This window comes from Leopardus geoffroyi, chromosome D4, assembly GCF_018350155.1.
Source record: "Leopardus geoffroyi isolate Oge1 chromosome D4, O.geoffroyi_Oge1_pat1.0, whole genome shotgun sequence".
NCBI lineage: Eukaryota > Metazoa > Chordata > Mammalia > Carnivora > Felidae > Leopardus > Leopardus geoffroyi.
Window position 1 is genome coordinate 12,405,715 of NC_059342.1, and position 21,756 is coordinate 12,427,470.

A 21,756-nucleotide genomic window follows, 5' to 3' on the forward strand; every position below is an offset into this window, starting at 1 on the left:
TCAGTGACAGTTTCCCCAGTGCCTCCCCTCACTGAACATAGGGAAGGTTAAACCAATCATCTTGGTCAATAATTCAGTAACAAAGAAAACAACCCTAAACACCAGTATCCTGAATTCTCTCACTTTTAAGTCATTTTCTAAGAAAACCCTCAGAGTAATGTATAAGAATATTTTAAGAATTTCATTAGTTTATCTCTGGAAAATTAAGTCCAACTGATCTAGTTTTGATTTTCAGGTTTTGATTTCTATTAGAGTATAGTTTTTCCTTAAATAGCAGCAGTGTACCAATCTCTTTATGTAAAAAGTGGGTATTTAAGACATGCTCAGAGGGAAGTGATTCTTGAACCCCTTTCCCTTCCTTTCAGTCCATGAATTATAATTGTGACAGTTAAGTGGGTGTATACTCTTTACTGTTATGAGAGCCTTGGTTCCTGATTTCCCTGAAAATGCAAATTTTGAGAAAAAGCCATCCATATTTTCCTTGCTCAGTGTCCCCCACAGTTCTTTATTTCTGGTTCTAAATAGTATCTGTGTTTCTTGCCATGGAAGATTATAGCTGGAATCACTTTGACCTTGGCCAGAGCAAACAGAAGATGAATGAGCCAGAGCTGATCCCTGGCTTCTGAATGATAGAGCCAGCACAACATAGACAACATTCACCTTCCTCCATCAGAGCTTTTGCCCTGGGTCTCAATTCTTTCCTCCTGACTCTGATTTTCTCCTACTTTGAATGGGCTGAGAGACTTCCTTTACATGTTGGTCTGGAACCTGGATGTGGTGGTTATTGGTATGGATGTAGTACCTGTGAGGGAGGATGGTGTTATCCAGGGAGAGGAGATAAATGTGAAAGAGAAGAATGCCACCAGGAGGACTATGTCCTGCATGAGAGACCTCATTTATCATGTCAACTGTAATGCACTGCCCCCAAATAATTTTCTTGTTGGTATTTGAAAGGTTTTCATTAGCTAAATACATAATTATACACATAAATGAAGTCTGACATTTACTATAAAATCAGAAGGCTTTGATCCTTGAAAAGAATGAGTGGACATACCTGATCTCGGATTGGGAAGTCTTTGTAAATGTGTCACCCAAAGCAGAAAATATAAAGACATAAGACTGATGGATTATATAAATACATATATATATCACATTAATCAAGTTTGAAAAATAAAAAAAGATACTTGGTAATCTGTGTGATATATAATCAATATTCTTAATACATAAATAGCCCATATATCAATAAGCAAATGTTGAACAATCCAATAGCTGTCCAATGAACATATTAGGTGTTATTGTTCAAAGAGAAATATTTTTTCAAAGAAGGAAAAGCATGATTTAGTTATTGTAATTAAAATGTATTTAATTCATAATTAAAATTGAAATATTGGAAGAAAACTAGTGAAGATAAGGAGGAGAGATTGCAGACTGTTTCTTGTTGGAGTTCCAATTAATGGAGCTGATGGTCCAACTAGAATAAACTGTGTGGGGGTGCCTGGGTGGCTCAGTTGATTGAGCATCTGAATCTTGGTTTCAGCTCAGGTCATGATCCCAGGTTGTGGGATCAAGCCCCACATTGGGCACTGGGCAAAGCATGGAGCCTGCTTAAGATTCTCTCTCACTCCCTTTGCCTCTGTCCTTCCCCACTCATGCTCTCTCAAAAAAAAAAAAAAAAAAAAAAAAAAAAAGAATAAACTGTGAGTTCCACACTCAGTGGCATCAGTTATTCCTTAAGTTAGTGATATTATAATAGAAAACCTGTAAGAAAACAAGTCAAAGAGTACATGGAGGTAAGCTATGTGTAATCCAACTTGTTCCACCTTAAAGGAAGGTCTGGGTACAGGTTTGGGAAAAGTGTGGAACACAGATTTTAATATGAAATTACAAGGGGGTGGTCTTGGGTTGTCGGTAAAATTTAAAAATCTTCTTGAAAATTCTTCTTGCAGCCCTATTGATTCTCCTGTTGATGTTGATGTGGTTAGTGCAAATAATGAATGTTTTGTGGATTTGTATTGTCTTCCCTGTTCTACTGAGTAGTCAGTGTGCTCGGATGAACCATATGGACTTGGAAATTATGGAGGGAATTCTCCTGAAGAAATGGGTCTTGTCAATTAATTTGAGATTCTAGTAATGATGTCAGTCTGTCAGCCTCCCTTTTTCTTCTTTTTTTATTTATTTTTTGCTGCCACCAAGAAGGGTTGAAACCTCCCAAAGGAGTTAACAAAGATAAAGAGTAGAACAGAGGAGAAAATGTTAATGTGAACTAACATAGTCAAATAAATGCAATGTTAAGTAATAGCTCTTTGTCCAACAAATTGTCAAAGATTTTAAAAATCTGAATATTCACTATTACCAGATACTATTTATTGATTGCCTGCCAAGATCCACCCCACCTCAACTTCTCCCTTACTGGTAGAATCCTCATGTTTACTCTAGGATAAAATCCAGACTGGTTTAAGACTTAGCTATTACTATTACTCTTCCTGGTAGTTCCATTCTCCTTATCAGTGATTTATTCAGGAGAGGGTATGTCACCAGTTTCTACCCAATGAGAACTGAAGTAAGTCTACTCTTGGTCTTCTGGGAAAGAATTCCTCATTCTAGGAAGGAGACACCAGGAGATATAATCCATTTTTACATGTGGTTATGGTCTTGCTGGGATGTTTAACCTAGAACTGCTTCAGTTGTTTTGTAATCCTGAGGGGAATCAACCTGAGGGCAAAGTAGAAGAATGACATTATTAAGCCATTTAATCAAGTGATCCTGAAAACTGCTCTACCATCCATCCTTTGTTAAATGAGATGCATTCCCAATCTAACTAGTTTCCATTCGACTCTCTGTTCTTTTTGGCTGAATGCAGGCTGATACACCATATGCACATAAGAACTTTAGTTCACTGGGTGGCTCAGTCAGTTAAGTGGCCAACTTGGGCTCAGGTCATGATCTCACAGTTTGTGAGTTCCAACCCTGAGTTGGGTTCTGTGCTGACAGCTCGGAGCCTGGAGCCTGCTTTGTATTCTTGTCTCCCTCTCTCTGCCCATCCCCTGCTCACACTCTGTCTCTGTCTCTCTCAAAATAAATAAACATTAAAAAATGAAAAGAATATAACTTTAGTTCACTGCTGATGGAAATCAATTGGTTTAATATTTTCAGAGGGAAATTTGATGAAAATATAGAAAGATTTTGACCAAGCAAAGCTACTTTAGTAAGAAATTTTAATAAGTATATATTAGCTTCAAGTTTATATATGGTAATATGGCTTATAATAATGAAAACTTGCAAAAACTTTATATCCAGTGACACAATGATTAAATAGTTTTTAGACTATTCAACAATGCCATGCTTCTTTTCATCAAATTTAAAAATATTTAAAAATCAAATAACTCCTTGGTTATACTTATGATTGTATGTGCACATGAGAAAAGTCTCTTACCACGAAGAAAATATGATTTTATTTGACTATGCATATACCTCCCATTAATTTACTTCCAAAAAATGTTTCTGAAACATTTTTTGAGTGTCAACAATGTGCTAGGCATTCTACTAGGTTGCTAGAGATACAGTAGGTCAGTGCAAAATAAGTCATTGGACTCATAAAGATTACATTCTAGAGAAGACAATGACCAAGGAGACAAAGTTGTTTGGGTTTCCTAACAAAGGGGAAAAGTAGGATTATGTGATGGAAAGTAAATGGGTTGGTGGTTGAAGCCAACATTAGTAGGGTAGTCAAGGAGGCTCTTTCTGAAGAGGGGCATGATGGATGAGAAGTACTGCTCATGCAAAAAAAAAAAAAAAAAAAAAAAAAAAAAAAGAGTAATCAGGGGGTGGGACAGCAAAAACAACAGTTCCAATGTGAGAAAGAACTCAGTGTGCTTTAGAAGCAGAAACCATGTCAGTGTGGTTGGTGCAGAATGATGGGAATTGGTGAGAATTAGTGTTTCGTAGTGTGGAGAGGTAGACAGGATCCCACTCATGAATAAAGGCTTGTAGGCCACATAAGGAGTTGTGATTTTATTCTAAGAGTCATAGGAAGCCATTAAATTATTTTAATTTGGAAGATGACACAAGGTGACTCTTTATTCCCTGGCTACTGTGTACAGAATAGATGATAGGAACACGGAAAACAATTAAGAATCCGTCATCATTTGAGAGAAGGGGACCAAATCAAGCTATATTTTGAAGGCAGGATGAATAGGTTTTCCTAATGGAGTGTATGTTGATGGTAGTGATTATGAGAGAAATAGCAAAACAAGTGTAAATCTCAAAATAGGTCATTAATTACGTAAGTCTGAAGTTCAGGGATACAGTCCAGGCTGGACAGTGTATCCAGAGGATGGTGCAAAACATAGATTTACTTTTCTCATTTAGTCACCTACAACTCTGCTTGGAGTCTTTCCTAGATGAACACACAAGGATCAATTTTCATTTTTCTCATTGTTCTTTTCACCTCCACTCCAGCCCCCAGGCTTTCTTCTGTTACTCTTCTCCCCCCCTCCCCAGACAGGTGCCTGATCTATCCTGGAAGGGCTGGATCACATTCTTCAGATTCTATCTATCACAGTTCTTGGGATGCATTGTGGTGAAATGTGGACAAGACAAATAAACCTTTCTTTTAGCAAAACCTTGGTATAGTGTTGCATTAACAGTTGGCAAGAGGAAGAAAGGGAAGAAAGGGCAAAGAGAGGAAAAATGACCTCCTTAAGTATGATATTCATACAAAGGCGATATGGGAAAATGAACGCATTCATGCACTGCTAGAGGGAGTATAAATTCTTATAACCTTTCTGGAGGGCTTTTTGATTCAGAGATCAAGAGTCATATTGGGGCACCTGGGTGGCTTAGTTGGTTAAGCATCCGACTTCAGCTTAAGTCATGATGTCACAGTTTGTGAGCTCCGCCCCAAGCTCAGAGCCTGGAACCTGCTTTGGATTCCGTGTCTCCCTCTCTCTCTTCCCCTCCCCCACTCGTGGCTCTGCCTCTCTCTCTCTAAAAAATAAACAAACATAGAAAAAAAGTTGTAAAGCTGTGCTTAGCTTTTTGATCCATAAAGTTAATTTCTATGTTTAGAAATAGGATATTAATAGCAGTGTTCCTTATAATAACGTAAAATAGAAAACAATGAATTATTAACAGTAGGAGACATTGTGTGGACTACTCAAAACCTAAAAATGTTTTCCTGTCATTAACTTTTACATTGTAGAGTGTTTAATTATGTAGAAAAGTGTTAACATATTATTGAGTAGTTATGAAATGGTATACATGTTGTGATTACGTAACATCAACAAGACTGGAAATTTTTATATCAAAATAATAACAGTGGTGTTGGTATTAAGTGACCTCCCTTCTTTCCTCCTTTCTTTCTTTTCTTCCTTCCTTATTTCTTTTTCTTTCTTATTTTCTACAATATACATATAAGATAGGAAAATCTTAAGGTTAAAAAAAGAATCACTGATACTTGAATGGTGAATCACAAATTGACAGATTGGGAGCTCTATTATAGATGATGACGTGAATATTAGCAACCATGATTAATACCAAAAAGGGAATTGGCAATGCAAAGAGAGAATTAGACATTCATATTTAGCAAATAACTGTTTTATCTAATGTACCCTCTGAAATATTTGTTGACATATTTAGGTCTCAAATGATTGAAAATGGACATCTGGACTGTGTTAAGGTTCCACTTAGAGTCAAACGTGACTGTGGTCCGTGTGCAGTGGGAATGAAGGAGAACAGCATTCAGATGGAAATGTCTTGGAAGCCCAGAGGAGCCTGTGTCGATTTGCTTTTTCCCTTAGTTCAAGAGAACTCAGAACTTAATGGTCTTAAAAGGCTTCCCTCAGGGCAAAGGTGTTGGCTTCAGTTTTTCCTTCCACTAATCCCTCTGCTTGTAGAAGCTGCAAGTGCACATTGGAAGGTAGAGATAAACCATATGGCATATTTTGGAGTCCCATGAGATGCACAGCATTACTCTATATGTCCCCGCCTCCTCGCCTTTCTTATGCTGCTCTCTCTGCCTATATTGCCCTTTCACTTCTAAATGGTACCAGGTTAAGAAATACTACCATAAGCAGTCATTTATTTATAAATTCTAGCCTGGGACAGAAAACAAAAATCTTTATATTCAATTCCAAAATATATAACAGTTACCTACCCAGTCTGAGATGTGGGGTGTGCATGACCATTGTATTGACAGAGTCATTGTAAGTTCAGACTGACAGACCACCCACATGCTCTTTGGGCACATCAAGTAGGGTTTAATTCTCTAAAGGGTATGCAAGGAAGTCAGCACAGTCATGATAGACATCACAGAGGTCAGCAATATCATTCAGGCCAGATGGAGATTCTAGCTTCTGAAATCCTCACCACTGCGTACGTACATAGTTACAGATGATAAGACCCAAGGGAGAATCTTATCAGTCCTTCTGGGGGAGTTAATAGTCTTTCTCTTTACATCTAAACTTAAATGCGTAACACTGGATCAGTTCTCTAAGCAGAGTAGCCTGGGGATGTGTTGGGGACCACTTCTTTGACACCAGAAGCACCTCATTAAGCTCAGCTTTGTACTGGAACTCAACAAAGACCAACCAAATGAGAAGAAGCAAAGGCTATTTATTCGGAGCTTGCTACAGCAAGGGAGCCAGCCACGTCACTTGCATTTTGGCAGATACTCAAAGGCAGGCAGAAGAGTCGGGGTGGGAAAGGCTTCAAGTATGCCCTGATTGGAAGCTGTGGGCATGAAGAAGCTGTAAGCAGGTTGGGGACAAATACAAGGAGAATTGTCCATCATTAATCAAATTGTCATTTGGGGACGATTGTTACTGGGGTTATTGTCTGGCTTCCTGGGCCATCACTAGAGAGAGATAGCAGTGTGACTTTACACTGTAACTTATAGCAGCAGGCTGACTTCCTGGGCTGGTTGATTTGATAGGCAGGTTGTTGCAGGTTGTAGGTCAGAGTTCTGTTTTTATATATGGTCTGGTCATTGTTAATGTATATAACACTGAATATAATCATAGGAGTCAGTACACCACAATACAGTAAACTTAAGCATGAATTGTCCCTATTCACCATATTTGTACATGCAACCTGCTGCTTCCTGATCCAAGTATACTCTTTTTTTTTTTTAATGTTTATGTATCTTTGAGAGAGAGAGCGCGCGCGCGCGCGTGCCCGCGCGCGCAAGTGGGGGAGGGGCAGAGAGACAGGGAGACACAGAATCCAAAGCAGGCTCTAGGCAATGAGCTGTCAGCACAGAGCCCTATGTGGGGCTCGAACTCACGAGTCATGAGATCTTGACCTGAGTTGGACGCTTAACCGACTGAGCCACCCAGGTACCCAATGATCCAAGTATATTCTTAAACTTAGTACCACAGAGCCAGGAGAGAGATCACTTTCCCAGAAGCCTCTGGGAGTCATGCTAACAAATCCTTGGATCAGCTATAAAGGTTATCCTGCAGTTGGAAAAATAATATGGGCAGGAAATGGAAGGCAAATTAAAATGATGACTGATTTTTCTCACAAAATACCTTCATAGTCATCATGTTTTATCCACACCCCTTAATGCAACCACTGTGTGAACCTTTGAAACAGCTCTCTACTATTATTCTCTCTTGGATTTAAGTGATTAAGACTGTGTCATCCTGATAAAGCTATTCATGGAGCTATAGTGGTAAGTGGGCAACTTGCTAAAGGACTTGATGATGATATATCCTGACAATTAAATTGCCCTTGGACAGGATGCCACACGCAGGCATTCAGAGACTCTTTCTGGGAGTTGTGGAGGTACTGCTACACATGGGAGTTTAGATAAGGAAGCAAAAGACACTGAAAAGTAAACGAACCAGTCATTCCCCACTGGGTTTCATCTGAGCAGGCAGAGAGATTGACTGTCAATGACTGAACTGATTTTTATACATACATTTCAAAATGTAGCACTTCAGTGGCTCCCAACAATGAGTATTAAGTAATAATAACTAAGTGATAATAACAAAACTCTGTCAGTGCTCTGTTACCATTCATTTAGAAACATTTTTGCTTTACCAGAGGTGGTATTGTTTAAATTTCTCCCCCACCTCCAGCTGCCTGAGCCATTGTGTGAGTCTCATGTTTCAAGTAATTTCAAATAAGATTGAAAAATGAGAACTAATTTCAACTCAGTCTAATTAAATAAGTGTTCATGGCATACCTTGTTCTCAACATTGTCATCTCACATGATGTCAAAAGGTGACATTCCATTCCTGATCTTGAAAAACAGGGAAGCACAAGTTAAAGAATATGTTGAAAAAGCTTCATAAGAACCACTAGTAAAATTAAAAATACAATATATACTTTGGGGCACCTATGGGAAAAAAATGAATAAATACTTTTGAAGTCAATGGGGATAATAGTAAATAAAGCATGGTCCATAGACAGATAAAAAGGAAGCAAGAAAACATTGAAAAGAAAGAAAAAGATAATGTAACTTGACAAAAACTAAGTTATGGCAACCAAGGAAAATGGTTTAAACTTCCTTTTTGAAAAGCAAAGATCGACTATATTCTATCTATTAGTGAACTCCCTCCTAAGTAATGCTATATGACTTAAGAATAAAAAGATAAGCCAAGATGTACCAGGAAAACACAAATAACCTAAGAGTATATGTTGCAGTATTAATATCAAGCAAGTGTAACTCAAAGTCAAAAGAATTAAAATGAAACAAAGCACATAGCTTTACATTGGAGAAAAGAGCAATCAAAATGTCCTATTAGCAAAGATTATAAGAACTAGGCTCACTGGACATTATAAACGAGGAACCTCTTTTCTGCTCACTTCTTATGTCATTCATAAGGGGGTAATCTGATAGCATTCACCTCACTTTCTTCCCAACCCATGTGCTGCTCACTAGAGACATTTTTTTGTACCTGCAGATCTCATTCATCATCTCTAGGGATTTTTTTTTAAATAGTTAACTTTCCAATAGAAGGAAAGATAAAGAGTTTCACAGACAAAAGACTAAAGGAGTTCATGACCACTAAACCAGCCCTGCAAGAAATATTAAAGGGGACTCTTTCAACAGAAAGTAAAGACCAAAATTGATAAAGATGAGAAAGGAAAAGAGAAAATCTCCAGAAATAACAACAAAACAAGTAATACAATGGCACTAAATACATATCTATCAATAATTACTCTGAATGTAAATAGACTGGTCTAATCAAAAGATATAAGGTGTCAGAATGAGTTAAAAAATAAAAAAAAAAAAATAAAACAACAACAACAAAACAAGAACCATCTATATATTGCCTACAAAAGACTCATTTTAGACCTAATGACACCTGAAGATTCAGTGAGGGAATGAAGAAACATTTATCACGCATCAAAGGAAAGCCGGAGTAGCAATCTTAATATCAGACAAACTAGATTTTAAACCGAAGACTGTAACAAGAAATCAAGAAGGCCAGTAATAAAGGGGACTATCCAACAAGAAGATCTAACAATTGTAGATATTTATGCACCCAACATGAGAGCACGCAAATATGTAAAACAATAACAAACATAGAGGAACTCATTGATAATAAGCAGAGGACTTTAACACCCCACTTATATCAATGGACAGATCATCTAAGTGCAAAATCAACAAGGAAACAATGGCTTTGAATGACACACTGGACCAGATGAACTTAACATATATAGTCAGAACATTCCATCTTAAAGCAGCAGAGTACACATTATGTTCAAGTCACATGGGACATTCTCCACAGTAGATTACATACTAGGTCACAAATCAGGCCTCAACAAGTACAAAAAGACTGAGATCATACTATGCATATTTTATTACTACAACTCTATGATACTTGAAGTCAACCACAAGAAAAATTTGGAAAGACCACAAATACATGGATGTTAAACAACATGCTACTGAACAATGAATGGGTCAACCAGGAAATCAAAGAAGAAATTAAAAAATACATGAAAATGAATGAAAATGAAATCAAAACTGTCCAAAACCTTTGGGATGCAGCAAAAGCAGTCATAAGAGGGAAGTGTATAACAATGCTGGTCTACCTCAAGAAGCAAGAAAAAAATCTCAAAAGAACAACCTAGCCTTACATCTAAAGGAGCTAGAAAAGAAACAACAAAAGAAGCCTGAAGTCAGCCAAAGAAGGGAAAGAGTAAAGGTTAGAGCAGAAGTAAATGATATAAAAACTAAAAGAACAATAGAACAGATCAATGAAACCAGAAGCTGGTTCTTTGAAAAAACTAATAAAATTGATAGACTCCTAGCCAGACTTTTTGATAAAAGAAAAGAGAAAGGACCCAAATAAATAAAATCACTTATGAGAGAGAAGAAATAACAATCAACACCACAAAAGTAAAATTATAAGACAATATTATGAAAAACTGTATGTCAACAAATTGGACAACCTGGAAGAAATGGATAAATTCCTAGAGACATAAACTACCGAAACTCAAACAAGAAGAAATAGAAAACTTGAACAGACTGATAACCAGCAAAGAGATTGAATCAGTGATTGAAAATCTCCCAACAAACCAAAGTTCAGGGCCAGATGGCTTCACAGATGAATTCCACCAAACATTTGAAGAAGAGTTAGAACCTGTCTTTCTGAAACTATTTAAAAAAAATAGAAATGGAAGGAAGACTTCCAAATTCATTCTATAAGGCCAGTACTGTCCCCATACCAAAACTAAATAAAGACTCCACTGAAAAAAGAACTACAGGCCAATATCCCTGATGAACACAGAATGCAAGAATTCTCAATAACATACTAGCAAACCAACACTACATTATAAGAATCATTCACCACGATCAAGTGGGATTTATTCCTAGGCTGCAAGAGTGGTTCAATATTCACAAATCAATCAATGTGATATACCACGTTATGGAAGAAAGGATAAGAATCATATGATTCTTTCAATAGATGCAGAAAAAAGCATTTGACAAAGTACAACATCCATTCATGATAAAAGCCCTCAACAAAGTAGGGTTAGAGGGAACATACCTCAACATAATGAAGGCCATAAAAAAAAACACACGCACACACACGTATATCATCCTCAATGGGGTAAAACTGAGAGCCATTCCCCTAAGGTCTGGAACAAGACAGAGTGTCCACTCTCATCACTTATTTAATATAGTACTGGATGCCCTAGCCTCAGCAATCAGACAACACAAAGAAATAAAAGGCATCCAAATCAGCAAGGAAGAAGTCAAACTTCCATTATTTGCAGATAACATGATACTGTATACACTTTATGTAGAAAACCCGAAAGACTCCATCAAAAAAAATTTGCTAGAACTGACACATGAATTCAGTAAAGTCACAGGATATAAAATCAATGTGCAGAAATCTGTTGCATTTCTATACACTAATAATGAAGCAGGAGAAAGAGAAATCAAGGAATCAATCCCATTTATAATTGCACCAAAAACCTTAAGATACATAGGAATAAACCTAACCAAAGAGGTTAAAGATCTGTATTCTGAAAACTGAAACACTGATGAAAGAGATTGAAGATGACACAAAGAAATGGAAAGACATTCCATGCTCATGGATCAGAAGAACATATATTGTTAAAATGTCTATATTTCCCAAAGCAATCTATACATTTAATGCAATTTCTATCAAAATACCAACAGCATTTTTTCATAGAACACACAATTCTAAAATTCCTATGGAACCACAAAAGACCCCAAATAGCCAGAGCAATCTTGAAAAAGAAAAGCAAAGCTGGAGGCATCGCAATTCCAGATTTCAAGTTCTATTACAAAGCTGTAGCAATCAAGATTCTGATTCTGGCACAAAGATAGACACATGGATCAACAGAACAGAATGGAAGACCCAGAAACGAATCCACAACTGTATGGTCAACTAACCTCCAACAAAGGAGGAAAGAATAGGCAATGGGGAAAAGACAGTCTCTTCAACAAATGTTGCTGGGAAAACTGGATAGCAACATGCAAAAGAATGTTGCTTTTGTAACATTACTTTCTTACGCCATACACAAAAATAAACTCAAAATGGAGTAAAGAGACCTTTAGGTCTTTACTCCAGGTCTTTACTCCATTTTGAGTTTATTTTTGTGTATGGCGTATGAGACCTGAAACCATAAAAATGCTAGAAGAGAGCACAGGCAGTAATTTCTGTGGCATTGGCTACTGCATCATTTTTCTAAATATGTTTCCTGAGGCAAGGGAAATAAAGGCAAAAATAAACTATTGGGACTTCATCAAAATAAAAAGCTTCTATGCAGCAAAGGAATCAATCAACAAAACTAAAAGGCAACCTATGCAATTGGAGAAGATATTTGCAAATGACATATCTGATGAACGGTTAGTATCCAAAATATATAAAGAACTTATCAAACTCAACACCCAAAAAACAAATAATCCAGTTAAAAAATGGGCAGAAGACATGGGGTGGGGGCACCCCGGTGGCTCAGTAGGTTAAGTGTCTGACTTTAGCTCAGGTCATGATCTCACAGTCCGTGAGTTTGAGCCCCATGTCAGGCTCTGTGCTGACAGCTCAGAGCCTGGAGCCGGATTTGGATTCTGTGTCTCCCTCTCTCTCTGCCCCTCCCCTACTCATGCTCTGTCTCTCAAAAATGAATAAATGTTAAAAAAATTTTTTTAAATGGGCAGAAGACACGAATAGATGTTTTTCCAAGGAAGAAATACAGATGGACAACAGTCACATGAAAAGGTGCTCAACATCACTCATCAGAGAAAGAAATAAAAACTACAATGATATAACACCTCACACCTGTCAGAATAGTCAAAAGTAACAACACAGATAACAACACGTGTTGGCGAGGATGCGGAGAAAAGGGAACCCTCTTACACTGTTGGTGGGAATGCAAACTGGTACAGCCACTCTGGAAAATAGTATGGAAGTTCCTCAAAAAGTTAAAAGTAGAACTAACCTACAATGAAGCAATTACACTACTAGGTATTTACCCAAAGGATACAAAAATACTAATTTGAAGGGATACATGCACCCTGATGTTTATAGTAGCATTATCAACAGTAGCCAAATTACGGAAAGAGCCCAAATGTCCATCCACTGATGAATTGATGAAGTATATATATATTTCTTATGTATATATAAGTGGAATATATATATATATATATATATATATATATACATATATATATATTCCACAGTGTACACACACACACACACACACTGGAATATTGGCCATAAAAAAGAATGAAATCTTGCCATTTGCAACAATGTGGATGGAGCTAATGAGTATTACGCTAAGCTAAATAAGTCAGTGAGAGAAAAACAAATATCATATGATTTCACTCATATGAATTATCTGAAACAAAACAAATGAACATAGGGAGAGAGAGGAAAACCAAGATACAGACTCTTAACTATAGGGGACAAGCTGATGGTTACCAGAAGGGAATTGGGTAGAAGAATGGATAAAATACATGATGGAGATTAAGGAGGGCACTTGGGTTGAGCACTAGGTATTGTATGTTAAGTATTGAATTCTACACCTGAAACTAATATTACACTGTATGTCAATTGGAATTTAAATAAAAACTTAAAAAAAAGTAGTACTTTCTGAAATATCACTTATTTTAGTTTTCTATAACTTTAGTTTTCATAACAAATGACCACAAATTTTTTTTTTTCAACGTTTATTTATTTTTGGGACAGAGAGAGACAGAGCATGAACAGGGGAGGGACAGAGAGAGAGGGAGACACAGAATCGGAAACAGGCTCCAGGCTCTGAGCCATCAGCCCAGAGCCCGACGCGGGGCTCGAACTCCCGGACCGCGAGATCGTGACCTGGCTGAAGTCGGACGCTTAACCGACTGCACCACCCAGGCGCCCCAACAAATGACCACAAATTTAACGGCTTAAAACATTAGCTCATAGTTCTATAGGCCAGAAGTGGGGCAGGCTTCACTGAGTTCTGTAATTAGGGTCTCACAAGGCTAAGATCAAGGTGTCAGCTGGGCTGGGCTCTTATCTGAAGTCTCTATGGAAGAAATCATTTGCAAGCTCATTCTGATTATTGGAAGAGTTCATCTCCCTACAATTATATGCCCGGGGTCTCCATTTTCCTACTAGCTGTCAGGGGCACACCACTCTTAGAGCTCCTTGAAGCCACTCTCATCCTTCACACAGCCCCTCCATCTTCAAAGCTAGCAACAGCACCTTGAACTCTTCTGGGTTTGTTTGTTGTTGTTGTTGTTTTGTTTTTGGCTTTTTAAGTTTTTATTTTAATTCCAGTTAACATACGATGTTATAGTAGTTTCAGGTGCATGATATAGTAGACGCCTTCTGTTTTAGATCCACCATCAGACAGAAAACTGATGAAAGAGATTTCTCTTCTGCCATCAGACAGAAAACTCTCTGCTTTCAAAGGGCTCATGTGATTAAATTAGGCCCACCCAGATAATCTCCCTGTCAATTAACTCAAAATTAACTGACTACTCTTAATTGCATCTGCAAAATCTCTATTGTCGTGTAATGTAAAATAGTCACAGGTGTAATATTGCATTCATCATATTCATACTCCCTTAGATGAGGGCAGGACATGTTGGTGGGGGTTATGGATTTTAGGATTCTGCCTACCACATTGCTCATAGGCTTCTCTCCACTTACTGCCACGTGAATCTTAAAGGCTCAGCAGCCTTTACAACTATTTTGGAGTCTCTTAATTTTACCAAAATTTGTATTTTGTTTTCCACATTTTTGTGGCTTTCAGATTTCTATGCTGAACAGGGGAAACTGCTGACCAATGCATCCATGATCATGTTAAAAGTTTCTCTGACCATTTTTGACAGTGATCTATTCCTTAATCAGATTGTTTTATGATTCCAAGATTTTTTTCTTTGGAATTTCTGTTCAGAATCATCTCAGAGGCTGCATCTAATAATTCACATATTTGAGTTGGGGGGGGGCGATTGTAGTGGGGGATCTAAATCTGTTCTTTGTTGGTTTTGCTCATCCTAGCTAATTTCCTTCTGTGTTTACCAATAACATCTGATGAGCTCACATTTGTTTAATTAGTCTGGGGGAACCTGAGAGTGTGATTTGAGGATATTTGCTTGGGAGAGGATTTGTATTTTCATAGTCCCCATCAGTCCCCATCAGCTGGCCCCTTCAAAGGCCCCAGACTTAATGCAGGAGGTTTGATATGAGCTTTCCAGCCTTGCCAGAGGTCCAAAGCTTAGTCACTAGATGATAGTTCTGATCCTAGTTTTAGCTTCAGGGAATACATATATTTTGAATTTATTTCTCCCCAATCTTGTTTCAATTCATCTGTTTTCTCTTTCTTCCTCCCTTCTTACCTCTCTTCCACCCTATCTGGGACCCTTCCTTACTTCCTTTCTCCCATGCCTAGATTATGCTAATAAATGCAAAGGATCAAATGCATGGGACACAATAGTAGCCCTCACTGTACTTGGCACTGGTCAGTGTAAAACATTGTGCTCTTTTCTGAGAAGCAGTTTTTAAGGAGACCATGATCAAAGTGATACACATCCAGAGCCTCAACCAACATAAACATGAAAAATATGTAGGTTTGTTTATTTTGTTTACCTGGGAACAGAGAAGGCATGTTAGCTGTCTTCAGATATCTGAAAGGATCTTTCACAAGAGAGAAATAAAGCTTATCTTTTATCTTCCAGAAGCAGGACCAATAGGTGCATCTATCAAGAAGGTTCATGCTAGTGCAACATAAGATGGAACTTATGATTATATTTCTACCGAATTGGGACAGGCTGCCTTTGTGAGGTGAGAGCTCTCTCCTCTAGGCTCGTGTAGAGGTCAGATAAGTCTCCTCAGTAGTATTTAGAGGCCAGGAGGACACTTCTCCTTTGGCCAAGATGCTGTGCCCAATAACCTTCACTGTCCCAGGGAGCCAGATTCTAGGCTTGTTTATTCCATGACTTATAAATTTAGATACAAACTAAGGAATTAGAGCCATCTGGAAAAAAACACACACATTTATCTCACATTCCGACTACAATGGAAGAAAATTTTGTGTCACAGTATTGAAGAAACGTCCAATTGGTGAATCAGAGTAATCATTAATATTTTTTACTTCCAAAATAGTCCTCCTTGTAATGTGCCAAGAAAAAAAAGGCAATTAATTTTTACACAAAATATTCTTCTGATGCATATCTACACTGGGAGAAAATATGATGCATTTTTCAGTAATAATAAGGTTCAGTCAGAAATAGAAATTTAGTTCATTTTAAACTAAATAGAATAGACACTGGTAAATGAGAATAGATGACACAGTATGAGCTATATAATTACATTTAAAATACATTTCAGGGTAGTTTCCTTTAATATTAAAACTGTAATCCTTGACAGAAATGAATTTTTGAATATTTTTGTAAAGGATATTGAGATCTTGGTATTTTTGTTGTTAGAATTTTATATGAATATAAAATCACACTTGTTCTAAAATCATCACTTTAGGGAAAACAATACATTTAACCTTTCACTGTGGAATAAAAGCTGATGTTGAAATCTTTTAGAAATCCAGGTACCCTTTTATTCTCTGGATTCTAGAGTGACAAGAGAGCTCTGAGGAAGAAAGACTCAAGTCCTATAGTCTTGTTCGGGACAATGGACACACCCCAAAGGGATGGGGTTATTCTGAGAAAGGAAAAATCAATCCAGACACAGAGAGGATGAGAGCAAAAGAAAGGTAAAATATGAGCCAGATGTTCTTCAGGACAAGAATGAAATTTGATCCCAAGTGACAGGCAAAGGGATGAGAGACCCAAACTATTTGACTTTATTTTATGAAAGCTTTAGGAGTATGGAATTGTATAATTTCAGAGGAAATTAATAAGGGAAGAATTTTGGAAACATACTGCTAAACCAACATACAAACAACTTAATGCCTTAAGTAGAAAAGTCATGATATATCCACAGGAGACAAAAATTACAGAGGTAAAGCCTAGCCAAGGACATAATCCTGTAATCCTACTAGAGACCAGGATCCTGCAAACAGAAGGAAAAAAAATATATATATATAGTGTCTGTAGAAGAATAATAATGAGAACCTTCCTTGGAGTCTAAAGAATATAAGACTGGCTTTGCCTCTAAATAGATGTGTAATTCAGTTTATTCATCTTAGAAATAGAAATGACAATATGCATCCCACATAATTTTTCAAGGGCCAAGTAAGAGAGTGTATGTAAAAATATTTAATAAAGTGATATATGGATGGGATCTCTTATTATTACTGTCTACAGTGGGTACCTGTTGTTTTTGCCTACCAGGCATGCTTTCCCATTAATTTGGGAATAGCGATCCGTTTTTCCCTTTAGTCCAATCCCGTACTTTCAGTGTAGATTAGTCAGAGAGGGCAGACCTCCCCCTGGAGGGGAGCCTATGACACAGATGAAGCTGGGGAGTGTATTACATCAACCCTGGGCCTTGCCCTGGTGATTTCAGAACAATCACATGAGTCAAGTCAAGCCAATAAGCATTTAGGACTTTTGTTAGAGCTGGAGGAAAGGGAAGCACTTTATGTTGTGAGAGAGTGGGGGAGCAATGTAAGTTGGTGGCCATTTGGGGAAAGCTTGCCTGAGAATGAGCTAACCCAAGAGGGAAAACAGAACCAAGAAACAGTGAAATAACATTCCGAGATATCATCAACCCCTAGGATTCAGATGTGCTTGAAACCAGAATTGCCCCTGGAGTTTCCAGTTGCGTGAGTACATAAATTCCTCTTTCTGTCCTAACTAGTTTGATTTGGTTTTCTGTCATTTGTCATCAAAACTGTACTAGCTGAGTCCCTATAATTAGGGAAACTTTAACTAGAAATTATTAGTGTTACCTGGAAAAGCTCCACACCTAATTTATACTAAAGCAATTACAGTTGACCCTTAGACAATGGGGAGGGGGTTAGGGTTAGACCTCCTTGATTGCCTCTGTCATGAATCCTGTGAAGACATGAATAACATCTGGACAGTTTTCTCCAGCAGAAATTTATTGTTTAGGGCTTGATGTCTTCCATGGCGTTTTCTTGTAACAATAATGGCATTTTCAATGGTATAGACTTTCCAGACTTTCTTGATGTTCTCGGGGTCCTGTTTCATAGCATTGACTCCTCTTCCTATAGAGTACTGTATGTAATGAGACTTAAAGGTCCTTTGGATACCCTGATCTAGAGTGAATTAGAGATGATGTGTTTGAGGGCAAGTAAACCACTTTGACACCTTCAGTGTTGAACTCCTGGGCTTCTGGGTCACCAAGGGCATTGTCCAATATCAAAAGAACTTTAAAAGGCAGTCCCTTACTGGTAAGGTACTTCCTGACTTCAGGGACAAAGCATCACAATGGAACTTATTTAGAAAAAAGGGTTCTTGTTGTCTGGGCCTTCTTTTTGTACAACCAAAAGACTGGAAGCTGGTGTTTATATTTTCTCTTCAAGGCTTAGGGGTTAGCAGCCTTATAAATTAGGACAGTCCTGATCATAAACCCGACTGCATTTACAGAAAACTCTAGAGTCAGCCTCTCCTGTCCAGCCTTAAATCCTGGTGCTAGCTTTTCTTCCTTACTAGTACATTTGTACATTTTCCCCCCAGAATAGGTAACTTTCTTCTGCATTAGAAATCTGTTTAAGCAGATCTCCTTCCTCCTCAATGATTTTCTTTATGGTGTCTGGGAACTTGTTTGCGGCCTCTTGGTTGGCAGAAGCTTCCTTTCCTGGTACCTTGACATTTTTTAAATCCAAACCTTTTATTTTAAAGATTTTATTTTTGAAGTAATCTCTATACCCAAGGTGGGACTTCAACTTAAAACCCCCAAATCAAGAGTCCCATGCTCCACCAACTGAGCTAGCCAGATGCCCCTAAAGCCAAACCTTTTTAAAATTATCAAACCATCCTTTGCTGGTATTAAAATTTACAGCTTTAGTTCCTTCACTTTCCTTTTGTTCTAACTTGTCATAGAATGACTTTGCTTTTTCATGAATCATATTAGAGTTGACAGGTGTGGCTTTCATATAGCAATCCTGCACCCATATAAAAGCTGCATTTTCAATATGACATAAAAAAGTATTTCAAAGAAAGTGCAAGGTTTTCGTGCCTGCTGGCATAGCTGCAATGGCAGCTCCTTTTTTTTTTTTTTTTTTAAAAAAAACAATTGCACCCTTATGCTGGGTTAATTTATCTTGAAATGGTGGGCAACCCCAGCTGCAGACCTCAATCTATAGACATAGCAAGTAAATCATCTTTCTCATGTAACGTCATGACTTCTTGGGAACATTTCCAGCATCACTAGTGGCATTTCCTATGGGTCCCCTGGTGTTATTCAAGGTTTATGATGTTGCACTAAACTCAATGAAAAATATTTGAGAACCGTGAGAGATTGCTTTTTACTGTGATGCAGTTTACTGGAGAGCCACACTGCTCAAGCAGAGATGATTAGTGTCACGGGGCATTTCAGGATGCTCCCAACACTTGAACTCACTGCAGTAGCAACGGGAGGTGGCTACCAAATTATTGCTATAGTGCAGTATGTAGTTTGTTTTCTGCAGTTATGACTCAATATAGCATTCTTACATTTGTTTACATTTCTTTCAACTGCAAATGGTGCCGTGAATGCTCTGTGTGTCCACAAGCTTTGATATATTTCAACTTTTCTGTAGCAGGTTCGTATATATTTTGTGGCAGTAAATGATAAAAGAGACTAGCATCTACCTATGTTTTATGCATTCAGACATACTACTGTTTTCTTAATTTGGCGGGGGGGGATATTTCTAGGCCACACAGTTTGCGAGTTTTTTTCACATTGTCACAAATCTCCACAAACTTTTCCAATATATTAATTGAAAAAAATTCCTCACAGAAGTGGACGTGTGCAGTTCAAACCTGAGTTGTTTAAGTGTCAACTGTACTAATTGGTCATAAAATGGGTGCCAAAAGAGTAAATGCTCTTCTGGTCTTGAAAATCCTTACTCTCGGGGTGCCTGGGTGGCTCAGTCGGTTAAGGGTCCGACTTCAGCTCAGGTCATGATCTCGCGGTCCGTGAGTTCGAGCCCCGCGTCGGGCTCTGTGCTGACAGCTCAGAGTCAGGAGCTTGTTTCCGATTCTGTGTCTCCCTCTCTCTGACCCTCCCCCGTTCACACTCTGTCTCTCTCTGTCTCAAAAATAAATAAACGTTAAAAAAAAAAAAAAAAAAAAAAAAGATAATCCTTACTCTCAGTCTACTTCCTTTATTATTATTTTTTTATGTTATTGCACTTGCTTTTAGTTCCCTCCTGGCCCTTTAGAAAATGACCTTTGAGGTACCTGCATGGCTCAGTCAGTTAAGCACCCAGTTCTTGATCGTGGCTGGGGTCATGATCTCACAGTTTGTGGGATCAAGCCTCACATCAGGCTCTGCACTGACAGCACAGAGCCCGCTTGGCATTCTCTCTCTTCCTTTCCCTGCCCCTTCCCCGCTTGTGTGCATGTTCTCTCTCTCTCTCGCTCTCTCTCAAAATAAATAAATAATCTTAAAAAAGAAAGAAATAGCCTCAGCCTCCGTAGTTTAAAGCAACCTAAACATGATGCTACAGAAAGAGATTTAGTTAACAGAGGAAATAGCACCACAAGTCTGACATATATGCCAGCTGAACACCAGAAACTCAAAATCGTGCAACACTCAGAAAGTCCTTCAAGGTTCAGGCAGTTCTCCAGCTTCTTCCCTGAGCTCCCAACCTTTACCTCAGACTGTGACATCCTCGGCTGTGTGTTTGGTGTACTCCACAGCCAGAAACATCCTGAACATACCTGGTCCCCTGAGGGAAGACCTTCAGTAGGTTTCTCACCACCCTGCTCACCATGCAGCTGGGCGTGGGTGTTGTGGGGATGTGGGAAAATGTCCACCACCACCAGGAGCAAAAGGAGCCCAAATCCAGTTTCTTTTCTCTAAGCCTCTTCTCTGGGAGAGGATGTTCCTTTATCCAGATTAAAGAGCATGAGGAACAAAGAAAGCCACAATGATATTGAACTTAATTTCAAGTACCACTCCTTTCATAAGAACGGTTAACTGGTAGCCAAATGGTCTCATTATTGTTGCCAATAAACAGTAAAGGTGCCAAGAAACCAAAGCAGCACAGGAGAGAAAAGGAAGAAAACCAAGGGTTTTAGATAAGTTGTGAAAATGGATATCTGGTCTTTGAATAATTAAAGATATTCAATCTGTAGGATGTTAAAGAAATCCCTAATCTACATTTATGTTAGAGCATGTCGTTACTAATCCAGGACATGAAAATTTTATCATTATAGTTATGGACAATTCTGCCAAAGAATCTCACTTATTGGCTATCAAAATAAGAGAAATGCTGAATTATAGAATACTATACATTGAATATTTAATAAATTAATCCCCTGTGCTCATGGTAGGAGTTCTAGAAATAATGCCTGTTGCATGACAGCACTTAATCAATATACTAGTTAATAATAATCATTTGAGAGCAAGTCAATGTCTAATAGGTTTTTTTTTTTTTTAATTTTTTTTTCAACGTTTATTTATTTTTGGGACAGAGAGAGACAGAGCATGAACGGGGGAGGGGCAGAGAGAGAGGGAGACACAGAATCGGAAACAGGCTCCAGGCTCTGAGCCATCAGCCCAGAGCCCGACGTGGGGCTCGAACTCACGGACCGCGAGATCGTGACCTGGCTGAAGTCGGACGCTTAACCGACTGCGCCACCCAGGCGCCCCATGCAACCCAAATTAGAAGCACAGAGAAATCATACTCAAAGTTAAATTCATTCTTAAA

At 38.2% G+C, this 21,756-nt stretch overlaps 1 protein-coding gene across 5 annotated transcripts in view; it reads left to right on the forward strand.

Annotated features, from left to right (window-relative positions):
- The window catches only part of MAMDC2 (MAM domain containing 2), a 403,751-nt gene that overhangs the window by 26,071 nt on the left and 355,924 nt on the right, over positions 1–21,756 (forward strand). The window contains exon 1 of one of the 5 annotated variants that reach the window (XM_045468459.1): positions 17,497–17,697. The exons of 3 other annotated variants lie outside the window; for them this stretch is intronic. In XM_045468459.1, the coding sequence (XP_045324415.1) occupies positions 17,657–17,697 (41 nt within the window). In that variant the 5' untranslated portion in view covers positions 17,497–17,656. Of the gene's footprint in view, positions 1–17,496; positions 17,698–21,756 lie in introns of those variants that run through there. One more of the 5 variants, XM_045468450.1, reaches the window with a different exon arrangement.